The sequence below is a fragment of the Xenopus tropicalis genome, chromosome 5 (assembly GCF_000004195.4).
Source record: "Xenopus tropicalis strain Nigerian chromosome 5, UCB_Xtro_10.0, whole genome shotgun sequence".
NCBI lineage: Eukaryota > Metazoa > Chordata > Amphibia > Anura > Pipidae > Xenopus > Xenopus tropicalis.
In genome coordinates this window covers 20600951-20623852 of record NC_030681.2, presented here as the reverse complement: position 1 = coordinate 20623852, position 22902 = coordinate 20600951, and the positions used below count along the sequence as shown (strand labels likewise).

At 42.1% G+C, this 22902-nt stretch overlaps 1 protein-coding gene across 1 annotated transcript; it reads left to right on the top strand.

The window, feature by feature from the left end:
* The first annotated feature begins 1305 nt into the window (after positions 1–1305).
* Positions 1306–22624, top strand: LOC100497309 (mucin-like protein). Its single transcript, XM_018094130.2, has 14 exons — positions 1306–1372; positions 1607–1894; positions 4557–4802; positions 5658–5810; positions 6296–6471; positions 8264–8456; positions 10308–10427; positions 11754–11870; positions 14185–14205; positions 17132–17226; positions 18758–18944; positions 20197–20322; positions 20966–21122; positions 22095–22624. The coding sequence occupies exons 2-14, from the start codon at positions 1612–1614 to the stop codon at positions 22219–22221; spliced, it is 2001 nt and encodes a 666-aa protein (XP_017949619.1). The 5' UTR covers positions 1306–1372; positions 1607–1611; the 3' UTR covers positions 22222–22624.
* Positions 22625–22902: the final 278 nt, after the last annotated feature.

The following is a 22902-nucleotide window of genomic DNA, read 5'->3' as shown; positions in this document are numbered from 1 at the left end:
ATAGGCACCATCTCTCCCTACTATACCTGCTATCCCACAGCCACAGTCCCTTCCCAGAGGCTATTATGCCCCTACTGCTACTATAGGCACCATCTCTCCCTACTATACCTGCTATCCCACAGCCCCAGTCCCTTCCCAGAGGCTATTATGCCCCTACTGCTACTATAGGCACCATCTCTCCCTACTATACCTGCTATCCCACAGCCACAGTCCCTTCCCAGAGGCTATTATGCCCCTACTGCTACTATAGGCACCATCTCTCCCTACTATACCTGCTATCCCACAGCCTCAGTCCCTTCCCAGAGGCTATTATCCCACTGCTACTATAGGCACCATCTCTCCCTACTATACCTACTATCCCACAGCCTCAGTCCCTTCCCAGAGGCTATTATCCCACTGCTACTATAGGCACCATCTCTCCCTACTATACCTGCTATCCCACAGCCCCAGTCCCTTCCCAGAGGCTATTATCCCCCCACTGCTACTATAGGCACAATCTCTCCCTACTATACCTGCTATCCCACAGCCCCAGTCCCTTCCCAGAGGCTATTATGCCCCTACTGCTACTATAGGCACCATCTCTCCCTACTATACCTGCTATCCCACAGCCACAGTCCCTTCCCAGAGGCTATTATGCCCCTACTGCTACTATAGGCACCATCTCTCCCTACTATACCTGCTATCCCACAGCCTCAGTCCCTTCCCAGAGGCTATTATCCCACTGCTACTATAGGCACCATCTCTCCCTACTATACCTACTATCCCACAGCCTCAGTCCCTTCCCAGAGGCTATTATCCCCCCACTGCTACTATAGGCACCATCTCTCCCTACTATACCTGCTATCCCACAGCCCCAGTCCCTTCCCAGAGGCTATTATCCCCCCACTGCTACTATAGGCACCATCTCTCCCTACTATACCTGCTATCCCACAGCCCCAGTCCCTTCCCAGAGGATATTATCCCCCCACTGCTACTATAGGCACCATCTCTCCCTACTATACCTGCTATCCCACAGCCCCAGTCCCTTCCCAGAGGCTATTATCCCCCCACTGCTACTATAGGCACAATCTCTCCCTACTATACCTGCTATCCCACAGCCCCAGTCCCTTCCCAGAGGCTATTATCCCCCTACTGTTACTACCTCACTAATCCCTGCTACTGCTGAGCTTTCTAGCTGCCCAACAAATTCTGCTATCACCCCTGCTTTGAGCCCCTATATACAGCTCAAGGAATCCTTTAAGACTTTTCACTATTTGTGCTCTGCAGTGATTTTACATTTTTTTGTACATTTTGTTGCAGGTTGAATGGAGGATATCTAATAATAATAAATTAAGTATTTTAGTGGATGACAAAGAACTGGAATTAAATAAAGGTAATTACTGTAACTAATGTGGAACTGTATCTAATGCTCAATGATTCTGGGTATATGCATTTATTTAAAGAGTAAAGGATCCATGGCTTATGGCACAGGTGGCTTATTCTACTCTGATGGAGAGGCACTCGGACCATCCGTGCAGTTTGTCATTTATATTTATTTATATATAATTGCTATTGAATGTTCAGTGATAATATAATCAGTGAGTATAGGTCCCTTGTTATTTTGCAGGTTTGATGTACATCAACCAAAATAAATTAGTACTTTTCAAACTTGAAGAAAGCAAAATTGCCATTCTGTACAGCTGCGGCCTCCAGGTGTCTGTGAGCGTGAGCGACGGCGCCATCTTAGGGGCAATTGTGCAACTCCCCCAGTCATTCCTTTACAGGACCCTAGGACTACTGGGTTTGTGGAGCGGCACAAAATCTAATGATTTTATCCAATCAAATGGAAACACCTTGTTCTTTAACAGCGGGGATGTACCTACTGAAGAAGACCTTTATAATTTTGGCCTCTCTTGTAAGTTTTTTTTGTTATTTGATTTTCATGGTTTCAACAGGGCTCAGCTGTGTGTCATAGACGGGGGGTTCAGAGCAAAACTGTCATCCAATGGGATAGGAAATCACTGACTAGTCAACATGGGAAGTTATAATTACTCAAAAAGTCCTTGGAATTAATAGACAAGTGTGCAGTGTTTCATAAATTACATGTTTTTTATGCCAACTAGTCATTTGCGTATTGCAAGAGAATTGCTGCCAATGAACTGAGTAGATAAATGTGACTTTCCAAGGAAACAGAATAGTCATTGTGCTGATATTGAGTCACGGCTCTGGCTTATACCATGCATTTATGGATACACTTTGATGTGGGCCAGGACACAGGCACACACTGAGGCAGATATATAGATTTCAAATTTGTAAAACAATTTACACCATAATGGCACCTGTAGGAAGTGGCGCTTTTGTGGTTTAATTTAAGCCATGCATTGCAATAGCAGAAGCAATCCATTATAAAAGCTCATTAGTGTAGTTATAAACGGTGTTATTCCAGGTTATAGCTATGCTACCCAGCTAAATCAATGGGACACGTTCAGGTGGCAAGGAAATTTAGATCTACAAAAAAAAAAAGAACAGTTTATTGCAATTGTTTGGTCATTAGTGTAGGGCAGGGAGTCCCTATAATGTGGAACATTGCAGAAGCAGGTGGTCCCCCAGTGTCAGTCAAGGAAGGAGATTGCCCTAACGAGATACAAGGAAGGGAGATTATACTGACTGGTGTAACCAGGGAAACTTTATGAGGGAAGAGCTTGGGTGAGAACCAGAACCAACTTTACTCTAAAGAGCTATTATAAAGGCAGATCTTTTGGAGTACATCTTAAAGGGCAATAGTCAAGGAGAGGCCAGCTATCAGAGTACCCTGGGGTCCATCAAGGAATTTAGAGGGGTCAGTACAGGGCCACAGTGATCCAAGGCAGCCAGCAAAGTGGTTCAGAGCTATTGAAGTCCATTAGTGGAAGAACCATTTAATGTGTACTCCATGATTATGTAGCACCATGTCTGTGTGATGCCCTGTACTGCTATAATGTGTGTGTTAACATCTGAGGAAGATATAAGCAAGAGAGATATTACTCAAATTTATTTTGATGAAACTAGGGAAACTTTATGAGGGAACCCACCTCAAAGGAAGTGCTTGGTTGTGAGCCTGAACCAACTGTGAAGAGATATTGTATTTTGGAGGATAATAGTCAGGGATGTGGCAAAAGCCATTAATGCGTGCTAAGTAGGCCAAGAAGGGCCCTGTATATGGAGATCAGGATAAGGGTAAACCTCAAGATATCTCCATGTCTGTGTGATGCCCCGTACTGCTGTTAGGTGTGTTAAGGCTACATAGAGTTCAAACAAGGACAACTGAATGTACTGCAGTATGTTTGCACCTCAGTAAGGGTCTATGTACAGTATATTTACCCACAGCCCATGTTCCCAAGTAAGGCAAACCTTGCAATTTAACACTGATGTATACAGTAATATTTTATAATAATAAAATAAAATAACAATTTTCATTCATCAGTAATATTTTTTGGGGGCCTGTTGAATTGTTTCTTTATTTAGAAATGAATTCAATCTTTATGGAGCCATCTTTCATTCATATTCCAGTCTATCTCTCAGGGTAGGGAGGGTCTGGGTTTCAGACATATGTATAGGAAAGGCACAGTCTGTGATGGGTAGGTAACGGAAGTTGCTTAGAAGAATAACGTTAGTACAATGAATACATGGGGAGGATGGAAAGGGGATATTCATAGCAAGAATTAGCTTTTATTGTGAATTAGTGGGGCAGCAAGGGGAAATGAGAGGTACTGAATATGAACAGCAAGTTTCCAGAACAAAGGTTGTTCAGCGTGCATAATATAACTAAAGGTGTGTCATATTTTATAATTGCAGTGTATGAGTCATGGCAGCCCAGCATTCCATATCTATAACATAAATGTAACACTAACCAGCCTGGAGATCTCCTGTTATGATCTGTAACCCTATATTAATAGTTTTCAACTGCAAGGAAATATAAACCCTCAACACAAATTTATGTAACGCAGCTCAGAACGCTCTTGTAAGCTCTTTTGCCATTTACATTATTTTTTTAATTTCTCAGGATATTAGCTTTTCAGCTGTAGCTTTGTAGAAGTTATGGTGCAGAGAAGATGATCTGTGTTTTCCAAGTCAATTCTCAGCAGAGCAACATCTCGAGACTCCTTTTTATAGAGAATTCAACTTTTGCAAACTGTAGGCAGTTACTGGGATGACCAGCAGGTGGTGCTGCTGTCTCAAATTCATTATATCAGTTCCCAAACTGCTAATATTTCAATAACTAGAACAAAATAAGAATGCCAATTGAAAAAAGTGCTTTGAAAAGCACTCTGAGAAATTTGACATTAACTTGTTACCTTGTATCAACTTACCTCAACTTTATTTATGTATAAATGTTCAGTAAAACATAGAAGGTGAGTGGCGTGTGTGCAGCCATGTTGCTCTAATGAGGCAAACACATACAAAGTGCCCTCTAGTGGTTAAACTGTTGTGAAAAAACGGAAAGAACCTGGTAAGAAACCATCTTTCCTGCACAAGAAAAAAACATTATTTAGAAGAATTAAATTCATATGTATTTATTTTGTTTGTATCTTCTCTAGGGATTGTACCAACTCCTGAAAGTCTTTTTGTTTCCAAACCAATGGTGGACGTATGGAAATCCTTCAGACCGATGTTCACTTCTACGTTGATGACGTCTGTTTCTCAGTCAGTGATTAGCAGTGCCAATGGGACCTGTGCTGGTATAGTGCAATGTATCCACGACCTCCTGCTGACCAATAACACTGTGTTTGGACTGCAGACTAGGAATGACTTCAATGAGTTCCATCAGTTGGTCTCTCTCTTTGGTAAGAACATGAGAAACATGAGAAGCCAAGACCCTCTACTTTAACCTTCTACTCACTAAGATAAGAAAACAGTTAATTCAAACAGAAAGCCACAGTATTTAGGAACTTGACGCACGGGAGGTTAATGAGTCCAGGTAGATTAGTGGTTGTTGGACTTTTTTGGTTTAAGTCCCCATTGGAGATCCAAGGCTCCCTTTAGGGCAATGACACATGGGGAGATTAGTCGCGCCACAACAAATCTCCGTTGTCGCGGGTGACTAATCTCCCTGCAATGCCATCCCACCAGCTAGAATGTAATTCGCCGGAGGGATGGCATACGTGGTGTCGTGATTTGCCGAAGTCGCCGAAGTTTCCTCTCAAGGCAACTTCGGCAAATCATGGCGCTGCATATGTAACCCACCTGTGATTTACATTTTAGCTGGTGAGATGGCATTGTGGGAAGATTAGTCGCCCCCGCGACAACGGAGATCTGGTGCAACTAATCTCCCCCGTGTGTCACGGCCCTTAGCTCATAAAAAGGTTATAGGTATGGGGAAATATTTGTGATCAATCAGTCATAGTTCCAACAATATCTAGAACAGCAAATAAGTGTTTATCCCATATTTTATCTCACCCTATGTGACCTTCAAGCTGGGCTGGATATAAAAGAGCAAATTAGCACAACCCCCAAATCTCTCCTCCAGCCTTATTCCTCACTTCCAGTGCTCATTACCCCTTTAGGAGGGCCAGCCCCACAGTTTAGGGAGATACAAGGTTTGCTTGGAGCCAGGAGCAGCTCTTCCCTGGAATCCAGAGATTGCTTTGTGTTGTATGAATTATGAAATAAATCTCTTTCTGTTTTTCTTTGGCAACCAGGAAATGGTGCCCCAATGCTTGTTGGCCCACCGATTCTTCAGCTGAGGGTGAATGTTACCTACAAGGTTTGGTTTAAAGCAACCGACTCCAACAATGATACGCTGACTTATTCTATTGTCAAGCCTGTTCCCCTGGGAGCCTCCATTACTTTAGGTAAGTCTTATCTGTGTGGCTAAACAACAATGTAAAGAAGCTTGGGATGTCCATACACCTTATCACAAACTCATATTAAACATGACCAGTGGTAGCACTCCTATGATTTTAAAACAAAAAACTGAACACTTTGCTGCACACTACTTCCGGGTACTTCTGGGTTCAAGTGATTTAAAGTATTGGGATTTGGTTCGGCCAGGCACTTGGATTTGGCCAATTCTGAATCGTGCTGAAAAAGGACGAATTTTGACCGAATCCTGTATTCAGTGCCTCCCTACTCCCAACACATATTGTGATGATACAATCAAACAGTAGACAATTACTAATCCCAGGCAAGATGCTTAGAGACATTGGTACAGCCCATTTAAAAAAAAAAAAAAGAGTTCAATTCCTGTATCAACTCTATCGGGAGGGCACTTATAGAGCCTGAAATATGTTGTATACCGACTGATCATACTGACTATAACATGTTTTGTGATGAACAGACGGTCAGTTTATATGGACGATAAGGAACGTGAACCCAGAAGTGCTGAGAATCCAAGTGAATGATCGCTTCTCTGGCTCCATCTTTGTCCCCGTTGTGCAGGTGTGCAACTGTACCAATGGGGGGACGTGTGATTATAATAGTCTTATTGAAAATTACCAGGAGCCCAAATATCAGGTAAGAATATCTGGAAAATATATAAAACCTGACCTGACCAATACAAGCGGAGGAATGTATTTATATATAGCCCTTGTCTGTAGTACCATGACCCATGCATTGCATCTGTTACAAAACCCACTTGCCAGTTCCAGGCTTTTGCCAGAACCAATAAGGTGCAAGAGGGGTGCCTGTAGGCCACCGTGCGTTAAGTAAAAAATGCCCATGCTCCCAATATAACAGCTACTGAACAGTGATGAGTGAATCTGTCCCGTTTCGCTTTGCGGAAAAATTTGCGAATCTTTCAAAAGATTCATGAAGCGGCGAAAATGTCGAGTATAAAAAAAATTTGTCGCCCACGACTGTTCTTTTGACGCCCGCGACTATTTATTTTGACGTGTGACTATTTATTTTGACACCGCGACTATTCCTTTGCTGCGCAACTATTTCTTTTGATGCTGCGACTATTTCTTTTGACGCCGCAACTATTTCTTTTGACACCCGCGACTATTTCTTTTGACGCGCGACAATTCTTTTGACGCCTGCGACAATTTTTGGACGCACATCGAATTTTTCCATCCGGTTCGCGAAACAATCCGCCAATGGCGAAATGCGGAAATTCGCCCCAAATCCATGCCTGGTGAAACATTTCGCCCATCACTACTATTGAATAGTCCAATGGTCCAACCAAGGTTAGAGTTTCTATTTGGGAGTTTTTCCATAAAAACATAATAAAGCACTTGATAAAAATCTGCCATTCGCTATACAAGCCGATTTTGGAGCAGTGTCTAGAGAATCTGTTATAATTTAAAGATATAACGGGGGTTTATTATTGGCACACTAATACCAACATACTAATACCAACACACTAATACCAACACCATATCATTATTAAACAGGTTTTAAGTCCATTTATTGTGTCCCTTTATTCGGCAATACTTGTAATTAGTGATGAGCGAATCTGTTCCGTTTCGCTTCGCCGAAAAATTCGCAAATCTTTCAAAAGATCTGCGAAAAGGCGAAAAATTCGCGAAACGGCGAAAATGTCGTGCAACAAAAAATGTGTCGCCCGCGGCTATTATTTTGTCGCACGGCTATTGTTTCGTCGCCCGCAACAATTTTTTTGTCGCGCGGCTATTGTTTCGTCGCGCGCGGCTATTATTTTGTCGCGCGGCTATTGTTTCGTAGCCCGCGGCTACTGTTTCATCGCCCGCGGCTATAGTTTTGTCGCGCGGCTATTGTTTCGCCGCCCGCGGCTATTGTTTTGTCGCACGGCTATTGTTTTGTCGCACGGCTATTGTTTTGTCGCGCGGCTATTATTTTGTCGCGCGGCTATTATTTTGTCGCCCGCGACTATTCTTTTTTGACGCCGGCGACAATTTTTGGACGTGCAGCGAATTTTGCCGCGGCGAAATTTTTCATCCGTTTCGCGAAACAATCCGCCAATGGCGAAATGCGGAAATTCGCTGCGAATCCATGCCTGGCGAAACTTTTCGCCCATCACTACTTGTAATAGCATTATAGGGAATGCACAAAATTTCAATCTAATAACTATATTAACAAATGTAAAATACAAGGGGCATTCCCCTTAATGAAAATGTTCCATCCATGTAACCAGTTACCCTATGTCAAAACTTCTTAACACGCTTTTAAACTGTGAGCTAGTGCACAATAATACCAACAAGATGTTCTCGATACTCCTCGGCAGTTCATATGTCTCCTCCGCTAAACCTTTATATGGTTTTAAATTCTTCCACATGAGTTGTAAGTTGTAGTTCAACAATTTCTGATAAAAGAGAATCCGTTCTTGCAGGTTGTGGGCTGCACGTGTCCTGACGGGTTCTCTGGAGCTTTCTGTCAGAATCCCTCATCGCCATGCCGGGGGGAGCCCTGCTTTCCCAGTGTGCCTTGTACAACCCCAACGAGTAAATCTCGATTTGTGTGTGGCACTTGTCCTCCTGGAACAGTCGCCAGTGGCGCCGATGGGGAAAAGTGCTTCTTAAATGGTAAGTGACTACATGTAGATTTGGTCTAGGGGGCTGACCCTTACTCTAGAGGAGGAACAAGTTGTTATTACTACAAAAAGTGATCAAAAAAATTTACGGTGCAGTTGTTTTTAAGAGAGAAATGATAAAGTGCTTACTAGGTGGTACTGTACCCCCTTCGAGCTGAAGTTCATATATAGAAACACCTATGGACAGCGTTGGAGATCCAACCAAGATCTGGGAATTATACTTGATATTTTTGGGACTGTCCATTAACTAAGCGTTTCTGGGAGTGTGTGAAAACTTCAGGCCAAATATTAAGGCAGATGTCCTCAAACACCCAGGGTATGTGTTACTGTTTCATGGGAGAACCCCGGTGCCCCTGTATATACAGCAATGAACCCTGTTTGTTGATGTTGCTAAGTTACAGATTCCTGCATAGGGAAGGCCATACAAATCCATCATGAACTTAACTACCAATCGCCCCATGACTTCCTCCTCCCCAGCCACTCCTACCTACCTACCTACCTACCATCTCCAGCCCATCTTTCAACCCCCATTTCTCTGTTAAGGTGGCCATACACGGGCCGATTGTAGCTTAGACCGATATCTGGCCTGAAATCGAAAAGATATGGATCGGGCAGGTTAAAAAATGTAGTCGGATCGGGGACCACATTGGCACGTTGATGCGGTCCCTGAACCGACTACGCCCATTACCGTCATTAAAATCTCGAATTAGCCTAAATTTGCCCGATATTGCCCACCTGTAGGTGGGGATATCGAGAGAAGATCCGCTCGCAAGCGAGCAGATCTTAAAGTGTATGGGCCCCTTTACTCCCTCAAGTTTCCCACTTTTTTACACTTTGTGATGTCTTCAGAAATTGTTATGGTTAAGGTTTTTCTTTATTACTGACTTTCCACTGCTATTTACATTTTTTGAGTTAGGCGTACTCTTTGTTTGGGTCAAAGTTATGACTGATACCTGTTTTGCCCCTACCCTTTTTAATAAATATTATATTAAAAAATAAATAAAATAACTGTAGGTTTATGGGAAATAGAGACACTGGGTGAGATGTATCAGAGAGAACTGGAGTCCCCTTGGCAGCATCAGGCAATATTACAAATGGAGTCCCCAGCAGTGCAACACTTATTGCATAATGTATGCACAATAGACACGGTGGAAGCACATAAACACAAAAAGAAACAATATCTAGTGTAATAAATACAGATAGGTGATAACTCAACTGTGTGTGACTACACAAACAAAAGCAAACGGTGATGATATTGGGCGTGCCGCCACCTCCTCAATACGGTAAGTATAAATGCTCACCAGAACACAAAACAACTGGGCCAAAAGAGACAAGGATCAGATTTTTGATTGAAGGATAAGAGCTCATTGTTTTTATGATTATATCACTTCTGAACGCTGTGACACAGCAACACACAGTTGGTATAACATGGCACTGAAGATCCACATTTGAATGATACCACCAAGAGCGCTGAGTATTGTATATCACGTATACAAAAAATTTCTTATTGCATAATATTGAACATGGATGGTAAACAAAAGATGTTTTTTTGGACTTCATTTTATAGAAGGGTGGGCTTATAGTTCCTCTCATTGGCTGTAGAATAAAAGGCCTCAATGGCTCAGTCATAGATTGGCTACATACTGTAGGCTGCTTGCTTGGTGTACATTGGTGACTGGGTTGTTTAACACAATGATATTGGCTAATTGATCATCATGGCACCAGAGGGAACTTGTGCTCAATCTAAATCCGATGCAGAAAGAAGAGATACTGGGTGGGATGTCCATGACCCGACTCTACTGTAAAAATAATACTTATTATTGTTATATTTATGTCTCTTCAGATCTGTGTCTTCCTCCCTACCCTTTTCCGTGCCGCGAGAATGCCAAGTGCATCAGTAGCTTTGGTTCCTTTTCCTGCCTCTGTAAACCTGGTTTCACTGGAAATGCAAACAATTGCTCAGGTACAATGGTAACAGTACGGCTACGGGCAACTGACTTGGTTACTGGGGGCACTGGGGCACCATATAATATTCAGACATTTGCTGCATTATAATGGCTCTCCTGGGGCAGGGAATGATATATAGGCCCCTAAATCTCTCTCCTAGAATAAGCGAATCTAGCCCTCAGTTTTTTTCAAAACGTATCAGTTACGTTTCTAGCAGAGTCCTGCACTGAAATATGCTTTTTAAAAGCACAAACAGATTTTTTGAAATTTCACATGGGGCTAGCCATATTCTTCATTTCTCAGGGTGCCACAGCCATGTGACCTATGCTCTGATAAACTTCAGTCTCACTTTACTGCTGAGCTGCAAGTTGGAGTGATATCACCCTCTCCTTCTGCCAATCAGCAGAACAATAGGCAGGTAACCAGATAGCAGCTCACTGACACCTCTGCTAAAGGATTAAGCTGCCTGAACTCAAGGTCCCCATACACGGGCCGATAGAAGCTGCCGATATCGGTCCCTTGCACCGACTCGGCAGCTTATCGGGCCGTGTAGGGGCAGAAACGATCGGACTAGCCGACCGATATCTGGCCTGAAATTGGCCAGATATCGGTCGACCAGGTTAGAAAATCCCGTCGGATCGGGGACCGCATCGGCTCGTTGATGCGGTCCCCGAACCGACTGCCCCATTGCCGCTTGCAGAATTCGATTGTTTGGCCCCAGGGCCAGACGATCGAATTCACCGACATGCCTCCCCGATATCGCCACCCGTAGGTGGGGATATCGGGTGAAGATCCACTCGCTTGGCGACATCGCCAAGCGAGCGGATCTGCCCGTGTATGGCCACCTTTATATAGTACTGCTGGTACTGTTCTGTTGCTTATACTGCTCCACAATAAATTAGGTGGCTTCAGGCATTTCTCTACCAGCTAAAATCCACTGCGGGAAAACTTCCCATGTACCATTAGCCTCAATTAGTTTGTACACTAAAGGAGATATACATGCAGTATGCAATTGTAAATAATGATACACTGATTTCTCTGAAAAATAACTCAAGATTCTAAATATATTATACAGCGATGGGCAAAAGTAGTGGCACCCAAAATACATTGAATACAGTGAGAGACAGAGGGCAGTGGCACCACAAATACATGAAATACAGTGAGAAGCAGTGGGAGCTTTAGGCCTATGTACATGAAACACAATGATATGCAATGATTTCTATAACCCCTTACCCTTCCAAAAAGAATGTTTCCTGAGGGCTGGATATGATTTCAGCATTGTAGAGATGAAAAAAATCACGAATCATTGGCAAGTTACGATTGTATTTTCTGCCATTCCTAGATATCGATGAATGCCAAACAATATCAGCATGTCCTAATGCCAAGTACGAATGCATCAATTCCCCTGGCTCTTTCACTTGTGCCTGTCGCTACCAAAGTACCAGTGATGCTGAATGTGGTAAGCATTGCATTCTGCCTTTCTTCTTCTTTTATAGATTGTACAAACACAAAGAGCACAATGCATTTTGTTTTTCATGTAGTGTAATTTGCATGACTGGAGCCAGCAAACGCATTATATAAGGTCAAAGCTTGATAGTAAGTCGTATGTTTGTTTTCCTGATAAGATTTTTCCCATGGGGTGGTATAATAAATCTATGTGTCAGACTGGCAAATAGAAATAAATACACTGATAAATACATTTCCTTTCTAGATGGATCTATAATCATTTAGGCATCAGTTCAGGTTCCTCCTTACCCCCAGTCACATCCAGTTAGTGACAGATCCCTTTGCACATTAGCCATGCAGTTATATGATTTGGCCTCTAGGTGGCAGTAATGCTTCGTATTAGTAATGCTTGAGTATTATATTGTCCAATTCATATTTTCTTGTTCAAACTTGAATAAATAGTAAATAAAAGCTATTTTTGTTACCTAAAAAAAACGACCAAATGTAATATGCAGAATAAGATGTACATTTATCAAACTATGAACATTAGTGTATTGAGGTGTCCTTTCCCACCCAAAACTTTGATCGAAGGTGCGATTTCAGATGGAGTGATCTGAGCATTTTGTCCCTATATTTTCTGAGAATGGCAGCTGTTGCTCGAAAACATGGCAGAGAGCCGCTGCACACACAACTGATTATAAAAAAGCAGACTGTGTACTGGGCCCCCCTGCCAACATTTCATGTGCAATAATGAATTTTCAGACCCAGAAAGATCTGGAACTTACTAGTAAGTGAGTGAAGTTGGAAATAGATTAGGGCAGTGATCCCCAAGCAGTGGCCCGGGGGAAACATGTTGCTCATCAGCTCCATGGATGTTGCTCCCAGTGGCCTTACTTTTAAATTCCTGGCTTGGAGGCAAGTATTGGTTGCATAAAACTAGAAGTGCAGCCAAACAGAGCTGGGGGCTAATAGCCAATCACAGCCCTTATTTGGCACCCCAGGAACTTTTTTCATGCTTGTGTTGCTCCCCAACTTTTTTTACAATTGAATGTGGCTCACAAGTAGAACGGTTGGGTATCCCTGGTGATCATGGCTTTGTGATATTGTGCCAATTATAAAACTGAGGACCCTGGGAGCTACCGATTTTTGTCCGACTCTATAACAGCCAGAGACTGATTGATCAGCCCACTAATGAAAGGAAAAGTAAATGTTCCAAACAAAATAATGAAAAGGCAAGTCAGGTGATACATCTCTGCTTAGGGTGAAGACACACGGACTACTAGTAGAAGCTACTTGTCACAGCTACTAAAATGCTGATTATTTACTGATAATTGTCTCTACGTGTGTTTTAGCAGAGGCAATTCTCAGTACTGTCTATGGCAGGGGATTTTCTGGCTTTAGTAGCTGTGACAAGTAGCTGCTACTAAGTAGCTCTGTATGTCTTCGCCCTTAGAACTGACTGGTAGTGATGAGCGCATCTGTCCCGTTTTACTTCACCATAAAATTCGCAAAACGGCAAGAAAATTTGCGAAAAAGCCAAAAATCCGCAAAACACATTTGTTCCGCGCTTATTTTTGTTGTCTGTGCTTTTTTGACGCGACCGCGCCCAATTTGCCAGAAATTTGCTGAGAATCCATGCCTGCCGAAAAAAATCGCTCATCACTACTGACTGAAAATAAACAGCAGGTGGCACTGTTGCCTCAAATTCATGTTATTTGCAGTGTAAAAACTCCTACTATCTTGAAATCCCCAAAAAATAAATGCAATGTAAAAAAAAGTGCTGAGAAGAGCACCCTGACCAATACATTAATTTGTTTGGAGAATTTACTTTACTTTTAAGAACTCACAAATACAACACACTGCTGCGTCTCCCTAGTTTTTTCAAGCTTATTGCTAAATACTGCACGTGGTCAGGGACAGTTACGGCTCTCTCTCTTTATATATACAGTGTATATATATATATATATAGAATAATGGTAGAAAGCAGGCACTCGCGTCTACTCAGATCAAAAGTATGCCTGGGTGCAGTATCAAAATTATTGCAACATAGTAGAAACAAATGCCTCACTCACAGGACTTAGTGAAAAATAAAGAATGCTTTTATTGTGAAAAAACGTCAATCTAATGTTTCAGCCGTATTCACTTTGCGAAAGGCTGTGGATACGGCCGAAACGTTAGATTGACGTTTTTTCACAATAAAAGCATTCTTTATTTTTCACTAAGTCCTGTGAGTGCGGCATTTGTTTCTACTATATATATATATGGGGGGGCTTATAGTGTGTTTATTTTCTGACCAAGCCTTATATACCTTTTCCCCTCTTTTTCAGGAGACTCTTCTAATCCTCCAGGTATGATTTGATCTTTCAGTTGTTATTAGCTTATCAGTCACCATTTGTCAGAGAATTGAGGATATGTACTATATTATATGGAATATTTTCTGCTGTACAGGTATTGGACCCCTTATCCAGAAACCCATTATCCAGAAAATTCCGAACTACAGAAAGGCTGTCTCCATTTTAATCATATAATTCACATTTTTAGAAATCATTTCTTTTTTCTCTGTAATAATAAAACCCAATAATAAAAACTTGATCCCAACTAAGATATAATTACCCCTTATTGGGGACAGAACAGCCCTATTGGGTTTATTTAATGGTTAAATTATTCCCTTTTCTCTGTAATAATAAAACAGTACCTGTACTTGATCCCAACTAAGATATAAATTACCCCTTATTGGGGCAGAACAGCCCTATTGGGTTTATTTCATGGTTAAATGATTCCCTTTTCTCTGTAATAATAAAACAGTACTTGTACTTGATCCCAACTAAGATATAATTACCCCTTATTGGGGCAGAACAGCCCTATTGGGTTTATTTCATGGTTAAATGATGCCCTTTTCTCTGTAATAATAAAACAGTACCTGTACTTGATCCCAACTAAGATATAATTACCCCTTATTGGGGGCAGAACAGCCCTATTGGGTTTATTTAATGGTTAAATGATCCCCTTTTCTCTGTAATAATAAAACAGTACCTGTACTTGATCCCAACTAAGATATAATTACCCCTTATTGGGGGCAGAACAGCCCTATTGGGTTTATTTAATGGTTAAATGATCCCCTTTTCTCTGTAATAATAAAACAGTACCTGTACTTGATCCCAACTAAGATATAATTACCCCTTATTGGGGGCAGAACAGCCCTATTGGGTTTATTTAATGGTTAAATGATTCCCTTTTCTCTGTAATAATAAAACAGTACCTGTACTTGATCCCAACTAAGATATAATTACCCCTTATTGGGGGCAGAACAGCCCTATTGGGTTTATTTAATGGTTAAATGATTCCCTTTTCTCTGTAATAATAAAACAGTACCTGTACTTGATCCCAACTAAGATATAATTACCCCTTACCCCTCAGACAGTTGTGTAGCTATTAGGATAAGGATCCTCAGAGCGGTGGGTGACTGAACCTCTCCATGGGTTCTTAACCCAAACTAACATGCAGAAAGTCCATTAACCTTAAGTAACCAGTTAGATGTTTGCTTTTATTACTCTAATTGCAAGTGATCAGTAAAAGATCAGTGTTGATTGGTTGCTATGGTACTACACATTCCTGTTAGAGTTGTTCCATTTAGAAAATGTTTGCAAAAATGTGTAAAATCAATAAAATCTGTCAGTAACTGAATATTATCACAGGCACCTTTTTTGCTCACCATCTCCAGCCTGGAACAGGCACATCTCACTGTCTGACTGGGGAAACCAGAAACCAAACTTGCACTGACAAGAGACATAAAAGTTCAAAAGAGCCGTCTGGCTGCAGTTTCACTGACTGGGGCATGGGCTCAGAAAATCTATTTAAAGCAAAGTGCCATTGGCAACCATAGCTCAGGGCCATCGTTAGTGGAGGAACTCATTGCAATTGAACTTTTTGGGACTTTTTTGTCAAACATCTGGTCCTTTAGTTGTATTTATACTACATAAAGGCAATTAAACCCATTTCTACTATAGGCACCACCTCTCCCTGCTATACCTGCTATCCCACAGCCACAGTCCCTTCCCAGAGGCTATTATCCCCCCACTGCTACTATAGGCATAATCTCTCCCTACTATACCTGCTATCCCACAGCCCCAGTCCCTTCCCAGAGGCTATTATCCCCCACTGCTACTATAGGCACCATCTCTCCCTACTATACCTGCTATCCCACAGCCCCAGTCCCTTCCCAGAGGCTATTATCCCCCCACTGCTACTATAGGCACCATCTCTCCCTACTATACCTGCTATCCCACAGCCCCAGTCCCTTCCCAGAGGCTATTATCCCCCCACTGCTACTATAGGCACCATCTCTCCCTACTATACCTGCTATCCCACAGCCACAGCCCCTTCCCAGAGGCTATTATCCCCCCACTGCTACTATAGGCATAATCTCTCCCTACTATACCTGCTATCCCACAGCCCCAGTCCCTTCCCAGAGGCTATTATCCCCCACTGCTACTATAGGCACCATCTCTCCCTACTATACCTGCTATCCCACAGCCCCAGTCCCTTCCCAGAGGCTATTATCCCCCCACTGCTACTATAGGCACCATCTCTCCCTACTATACCTGCTATCCCACAGCCCCAGTCCCTTCCCAGAGGCTATTATCCCCCCACTGCTACTATAGGCACCATCTCTCCCTACTATACCTGCTATCCCACAGCCCCTCTCCAGAGGGTAATGGCAGACTGGTCACTGTCACTGAAACATTTTCAGCAGGGTAATATCTAGAAGCAGTTGAATAAAATTTGGTATGCCATCAGCAACCACTTGTTTTATGATCATACCCCTCTTTTAGTCTCCCCCTGCAAGTGGAACTAGAATCTGATTTTCTTGTAGTGATTAAAATCAAAGTATTTGAACCCAAAGTGCCCCTTCAGTCTTAGGGCCCAGGTACAGAGTCAACTCCTGTAGCTTAAACCTACAAGTTTTCCAGTTTATGTGCACAAAGTAAATGGTCATTATTGGTTGCAGCAGTTACTCGCAGCTACACACAGACCTTATATTCACCCCATTCTGGCAGTAAGGCACATATTCCTGGGGGAACAGCAGGCACAGGCTAGTGGAAGAGAGGGTTTAAGCTAGGTCACATGCTATGCTTGGTTAAGTGGACTAAGGTGTCGTTATGGTATGGCCTAAATTTATACATTTATAGAATGGAAATGTTGTAACTTAAGGAAATGTTTAGGCTTTGCAGCATTTTTAAATAGCTCTGCTTCTTGAATTTGCTTTGTATGTAGGCTGGAACATATTTAATTGCACGCTGAAGTGGCTCGCATTGGATGTGCCTGGAAATAATCTCAGCCCAAGCAGTTCTGCAAAACAATATGAGAAAGTAAGTACTCATTGGTCTCCCAGTATTGCTTGCTGGGGTCAGGGCTGCAGCCTGCCTCATCCGCACTATCGGCAAAGGACACAATGATTAATAGCATGATAAATATATATATTAGTCAGGGTAATCTGTTAAACCTGCCAATATTTGCTTTGCTGCATCGGTTGACCTGGCCAAAGCCCATGCAGCTGCACATTCAGTTCTGTGTGGATCCGAGCGCTTGTGCCGGGGGGATTGTCAGCTCTTGGGAACATTGTTCTGCCCTCAGCAGTGTGGCAGCTCAGGGCAAACCCAACTGCGCACAGTCCCATACACACGGGGCACTCAGAGCTGGAAGTTTAATGAGAAGGAGAAAACAGGGACAGAACCTGTTGTGTATAAGGTATCGGCATAGAAACTAGTGCGGCAAAGTCTTGATTGCTTGATGGCTTTAGTAGCAGTTTCCCTGTTCTCTAGCAATACAAACTGTATTCTAACTTAAAACCAGTTAGAAAGGAAAAGGAAACAGTGTTTTATTTGCACTCAGGAGACATATCACAATACAAAACACAATAAGAAAATAACTTAATGAGGAGCAACTTGTGAATCATTTATGTTCAGAGGGATCGGTGTGTCTGCCATGTGTTATAAGTGCCTATGTATTTACAACTTTGGGTGTGAGAACCTTTTTTAATTTAAATTGGCCTTTCAGCTGCCGAGCCATTTCATTATCGCTGAGTAGCTGGGCAATATGCTTTATGTATGGCAGCTTGGGTAGCTATACTCGCTAAGTCATGGATACAAGCTCCCTGTAGTGTGAAACCCTGCATATTTCATTTGTATTCATTATTAATGAGCGCTTACAAAGAATGTGAGTGGCACACCCTGGGCTAATAAAATGCTCTGCGTGATTATAGAATGGAACTAATCCCCAATGTTCAAGGCCTGTAATCAAACATGTGTCGAAGGCAGTGGTTGCCAAACAGGATAAAGCTTCCTATAAGCAGTGCTGGGGGGGGGGGGGGGGTAGCCTGTAGGTAAGTTATGGGGAGGTATACTATATTCTAATAGCTGAGCCTGAAACATATTAAAAGATAGTGAAATATATTTCTAAGGGGGGATCGCTGGACCAATGATGAACGGGTTTTATTTCATAAATGTCAAATAAGAATCAGATTTTATTTTAACTTTATACATCTTTGTAGAACTTGCAGTTTCAGTTTTGTGTTTGTCTCCATTGTTCTCAAACACTTTGGACAATATTAAACTTATTGATTATCCTATAGAGAGGTTATAACTGTATGGTTATTCAGCAGTGGGCGTGACCTACTGGCACAGGGCACATGGTGTTATGTCTTTGAGGGCATGGTCAGATGGGTGTGGCCAGTAATGGGGCATAGCAACAGTATGAACAACCCCCTGTTTGTTCCCAGTACATTTAGTGTGATCCCATAAAATGTTGCCAGTGTGTGTAAATCCTTAACATACATTAACTGTATCAACTGTTTTATCTGATTTCTCGTATATTTCACCATCCACTTTTGTCTTAATACAGCTACAGTCTATCTTGTCCCTTGGATTCCAGAACAAGTTCTACTCTTTGCAGCTCAAGAACTCTTCCATCGGAGGTGCATTTTCTGAATATAGAATTAACGTATCCAGTGACACCCCCCATTGGTTTGTGAAAGACTACTTGATTAGAGTTCACAACTATTACCAGTTTGGCACAGTATGGGTGGAAGGTACAGTATATCCAACATATTGCCCTTATATACAGTTTGTTCCTGGTAGTTTTGCTTGTTAGGGTCCAAGACAAGTGAAGAAGTTCAATATAACTCGCTATTTGTATTTTTATCTACATTCTTCTCCCCAAAGAAACCCTCTGATGATGGATGTCCAGAATAAATGTTATGTTTATTCTGGTTTATGTTTAGCCCTTTCCATTAGTTATGAGCACCCAATGCCCATAATTTATGGAAATATTGTACATATTGTCTTATGTGTATTTTTTGAGGGTAGAAAACATTGTTATTTGACCTGCATGAGTGTGATAATTGTTTCTTTTTCATATCTTGTTGTTGAGGCCGAGCACAGACAGTAAAGGCAATGCAATGCTCTTCAGTATGAATGGTTACGGAGTGATATGTATCAGTGTTAAATTTACAGACTCCATGATTAATCCCAGTGGCATATCAATAAGATACTTTGGCCCACAAAAATCATTTTAGGGCTCACCAAAATTCCCAGAAGATGCCTTGTTTTTTTGAAAATATTTAAAATTGCAGGGTCCCACTGTTCCCTCTCCACCAGTGGTTCTCAAACAATGGGGCCAGGCCAGGAGCAGCAGCTGGGGGGCATAGCCTGAAGACCAGTGAGGTTGATGTTTAGGTAGAATTCTAGATTCCCCAGAAATTCCAACTTGATGGTAGATTTGGGTGCTCTAGATATTTGCTAACCTGTGGCTATACGCAGGAGTAGGGAGGTGACCCGAAACAAATACTGGATCACAAAGGGAGGTCTTGAACCAAAACAAAGTTGGAAAATCAATGTTCTACACTCCTTGGGTCCATAGCAGTCTGAGCCACCTAGTATTACAAACCCAAATAACCTTCAAATATATCTATAACCAGGGCTTCATGATGCATATAGATTGTACGCTCTACGGGGCAGGGACCTCCACCCTCTTGTGTCTTTGACTCTTAACTTATTGCAACTGTATTTATCTGTATTTATTGTTATACTTTGTATTTATCTATTATTATCTTAATAACCCCCTGTTTGTATTAATGTATTCTACTGTACAGTGCTGCGTACATAAGTAGCACTTTATAAATAAAGATATACATACATACATACATGCCAGCTGTTATATCTTTGCTTACTGGTGCCCCGCTATGGTAAAAAATAAGGCTATTATGAGTAGCAACAAGTTACCCTACCTAAATGAAATCACACAACCTTTGTTCTGACACAGGTACCTTTTCTTTATTCCAGATGTGAATGAGTGTGATGAAAACGAACACAACTGCAGTGCCACAGCCATGTGTAAGAACACTTACGGGGGATACAAATGTGTCTGTGACCAAAATATGAAACTGGAAGCATATGACTGTGTTCCTAGTGAGTATATTATTTTCTTTAAAAAAAAGGGGGGTACTACAGGCTGTACAAGTCCCCCCGCTCTATCATAGCTGAAACCCACTGTACGCTAAACCCCAAACCCCATCCCTTTACAATGGCCCCTTCACTATGTTGCAATTAGATGTTTCACTCGAGCATGGAACTGCTAATGATCCAAAGTATGCCTGCAGACCTCCAATGAAAAATAACTAAAATAACCTTGCAAAATTACCCTAGATCTTCCATCTGCCCATTTTTTTCCATAGTTCTCCATAGTAACATAGTACCCTCTCTGTGGCATGTAGAAATAAAAGAATCCACTGGAGAGCCAAATGCTCTGGTGCACCAGAGGAAGGACCCCAGCGGTCCGAAACATGTAGTGCTATGCATCTCTGAACTAATAAACAACACAGAACGCATTTGGCTCTCCAGTGGATTCTTTTATTTCTACATGGTACCAATTTGTAGACCTGGCGAAACCTACACCATTGTGATTGAGCCTCCTCACTGAATTTCACATTTTGTGGCACACCAGCTGTATTTTCCTTTTTGTCCCTCTCTGTGGCACCCAGTTTTCTGGACCCACAGTAGGTAAATTACCTGCAATTACCTGAATTAATGTCTTTATCCCCTTTGTGTTCAGATGACAAATCCCAGAATCAAACCCTGACAAGCAGTAGTTCCATGGAACAGGACACCATGATACTGGCCTTGGTTCTCGGCTTCGGCATTCCCCTCGTTATACTGCTGCTTCTTCTCATTTGTTGCTATTGCTCTAGGAGGAAAGACGGACAGGCCAAGTGAGTTCATATTCTGCATCCTATTTAAATGTGCTTTCAAGTTTACCTTTAAATAAACTGGCAGCAAGCACTGTGCCTGACTAACAATGGGAAGGTGGTGCTGCAGCAGTAGGGAAGCAGAATGCATCTTTATTTACTTGTTCACACCTTGGCAAAGGATCACAATGCTGTCACACTAATGCACAAAGACCAGTAGTGCACATAATAAGTTTGATCCAGTCCTGTTTGTCGGTGTCTCTGGCACCAGATCTGAAGGGCCTGTGGCAAGGTGTAGACATATAAATGTAGATGGATTCTTCTTCCATGCTTCTGATTCTCTTGGTAAAATTTCCTAGCACCACATCAGATAACCTTATTCATTACAATGACAATGACAGTTTCTCACTTGTTCTAGAGCAGTGGTCCCCAACCAGTGGTTTGAGTGCAACATGTTGCTCACCAAACCAGGTAGTTATTTTTTAATTCCTGACTTGGGGGCAAGTTTTGGTTGAATAAAAACAAGATTTCCTACCAAATAAAGCCCCTGTAAGCTGATAGGGTGCATAGAGGCTGCCTAATAGCCAATCACAGCCCTTATTTGGCTCCTCCATGAACTTTTATGGTGCTTGTGTTGCTCTCCAAGTCTTTTTACATTTGACTGTGGCTCACGAGTAAGAAAGGTTGGGGATCCCTGTTCTAGAGTAACCCATGACCCATACAGTCCTCTATACCAGCCCAGATTGGGATCCAAAATAGGCCCTGGCTTTTCAAGTACACAGAGGCCCAAACAGCCCCCCAGCCCAATAAGTAGTGACTGTCTATGGCATCTTACAGCAGCCCCTCTGGCATTTGCCAGAACCCACAGATTGCCAGTCCGGGCCTGTTCTGAACCCAACCTTAAATGTTAGAAAGACAAGAAATAGGGCAATAAGCCCAATAGAAATTCCAAGTGAACTGAGTATGGAAGTAACATTTACGCATTTTCCCTTACAGTATTGCTGCGCCGCCAGATATAATGGCTGCAGAGAATTGTTGGGCCCCTAATGTATATGCTGAGCCGATGTTCTACAAGGTGCACCACATTCCTCCGCCCACTTATGTGCAACGATTGGGAATGTAACGGCGCAACACAACTTGGACCCAAAATCACATGCACTTTACAGACTTTGATGGGATATTGGATATTAATGGGTTATGTATAGATCCCTTTATTAGAGGGCAGATCAGAGCCATAGTAACTAACCTATTAAAGGGCAGAGTACATCTTTAATGCATGAGCGGGGATGGGCACGTGCTTTCCATAAGCCTTTCTATGGTTTTTATCCCTAGGTAAATGTCAGCCATCACTAAGCAAATAAAACCTGCCTGGATTTATTTTCAGTATCCTTGCTTTTAAAGTGTGCGCAGGTCTCTGGTTATTTTAGCAACTCATTAAAGCAAAATATTGCTGTTCGTAGGAAATATCTTTGATCTTCCTTTTAATATGCAGTAAAGTCCGCAGATTGGTGGTCTCACAGACTTCAGTACAGGTATGAGATCCCTTATCCAGAAACCCATTATCCCGAAAGTTCCAAATTACGGAAAGGCCGTCTCCCATAGACTCCATTATAAATAAAATTCTAAATTTGAAAAATGATTTCCTTTTTCTCTTGTACTTGATTCCAACTAAGATATAATTACCCCTTATTGGGGGCAGAACAGCCCTATTGGGTTTATTTAATGGTTAAATGATTCCCTTTTCTCTGTAATAATAAAACAGTACCTGTACTTGATCCCAACTAAGATATAATTACCCCTTATT

Excerpts from the sequence above, each read along its gene's own strand:
- LOC100497309 (XM_018094130.2), top strand. The coding sequence starts at position 1,612 with ATGTACATCAACCAAAATAAATTAGTACTTTTCAAACTTGAAGAAAGC. Across the intron at positions 4,803-5,657 it reads TCAGTTGGTCTCTCTCTTTG|GAAATGGTGCCCCAATGCTT; the intron begins GTAAGAACATGA and ends TTTGGCAACCAG. Across the intron at positions 14,206-17,131 it reads AGACTCTTCTAATCCTCCAG|GCTGGAACATATTTAATTGC; the intron begins GTATGATTTGAT and ends CTTTGTATGTAG.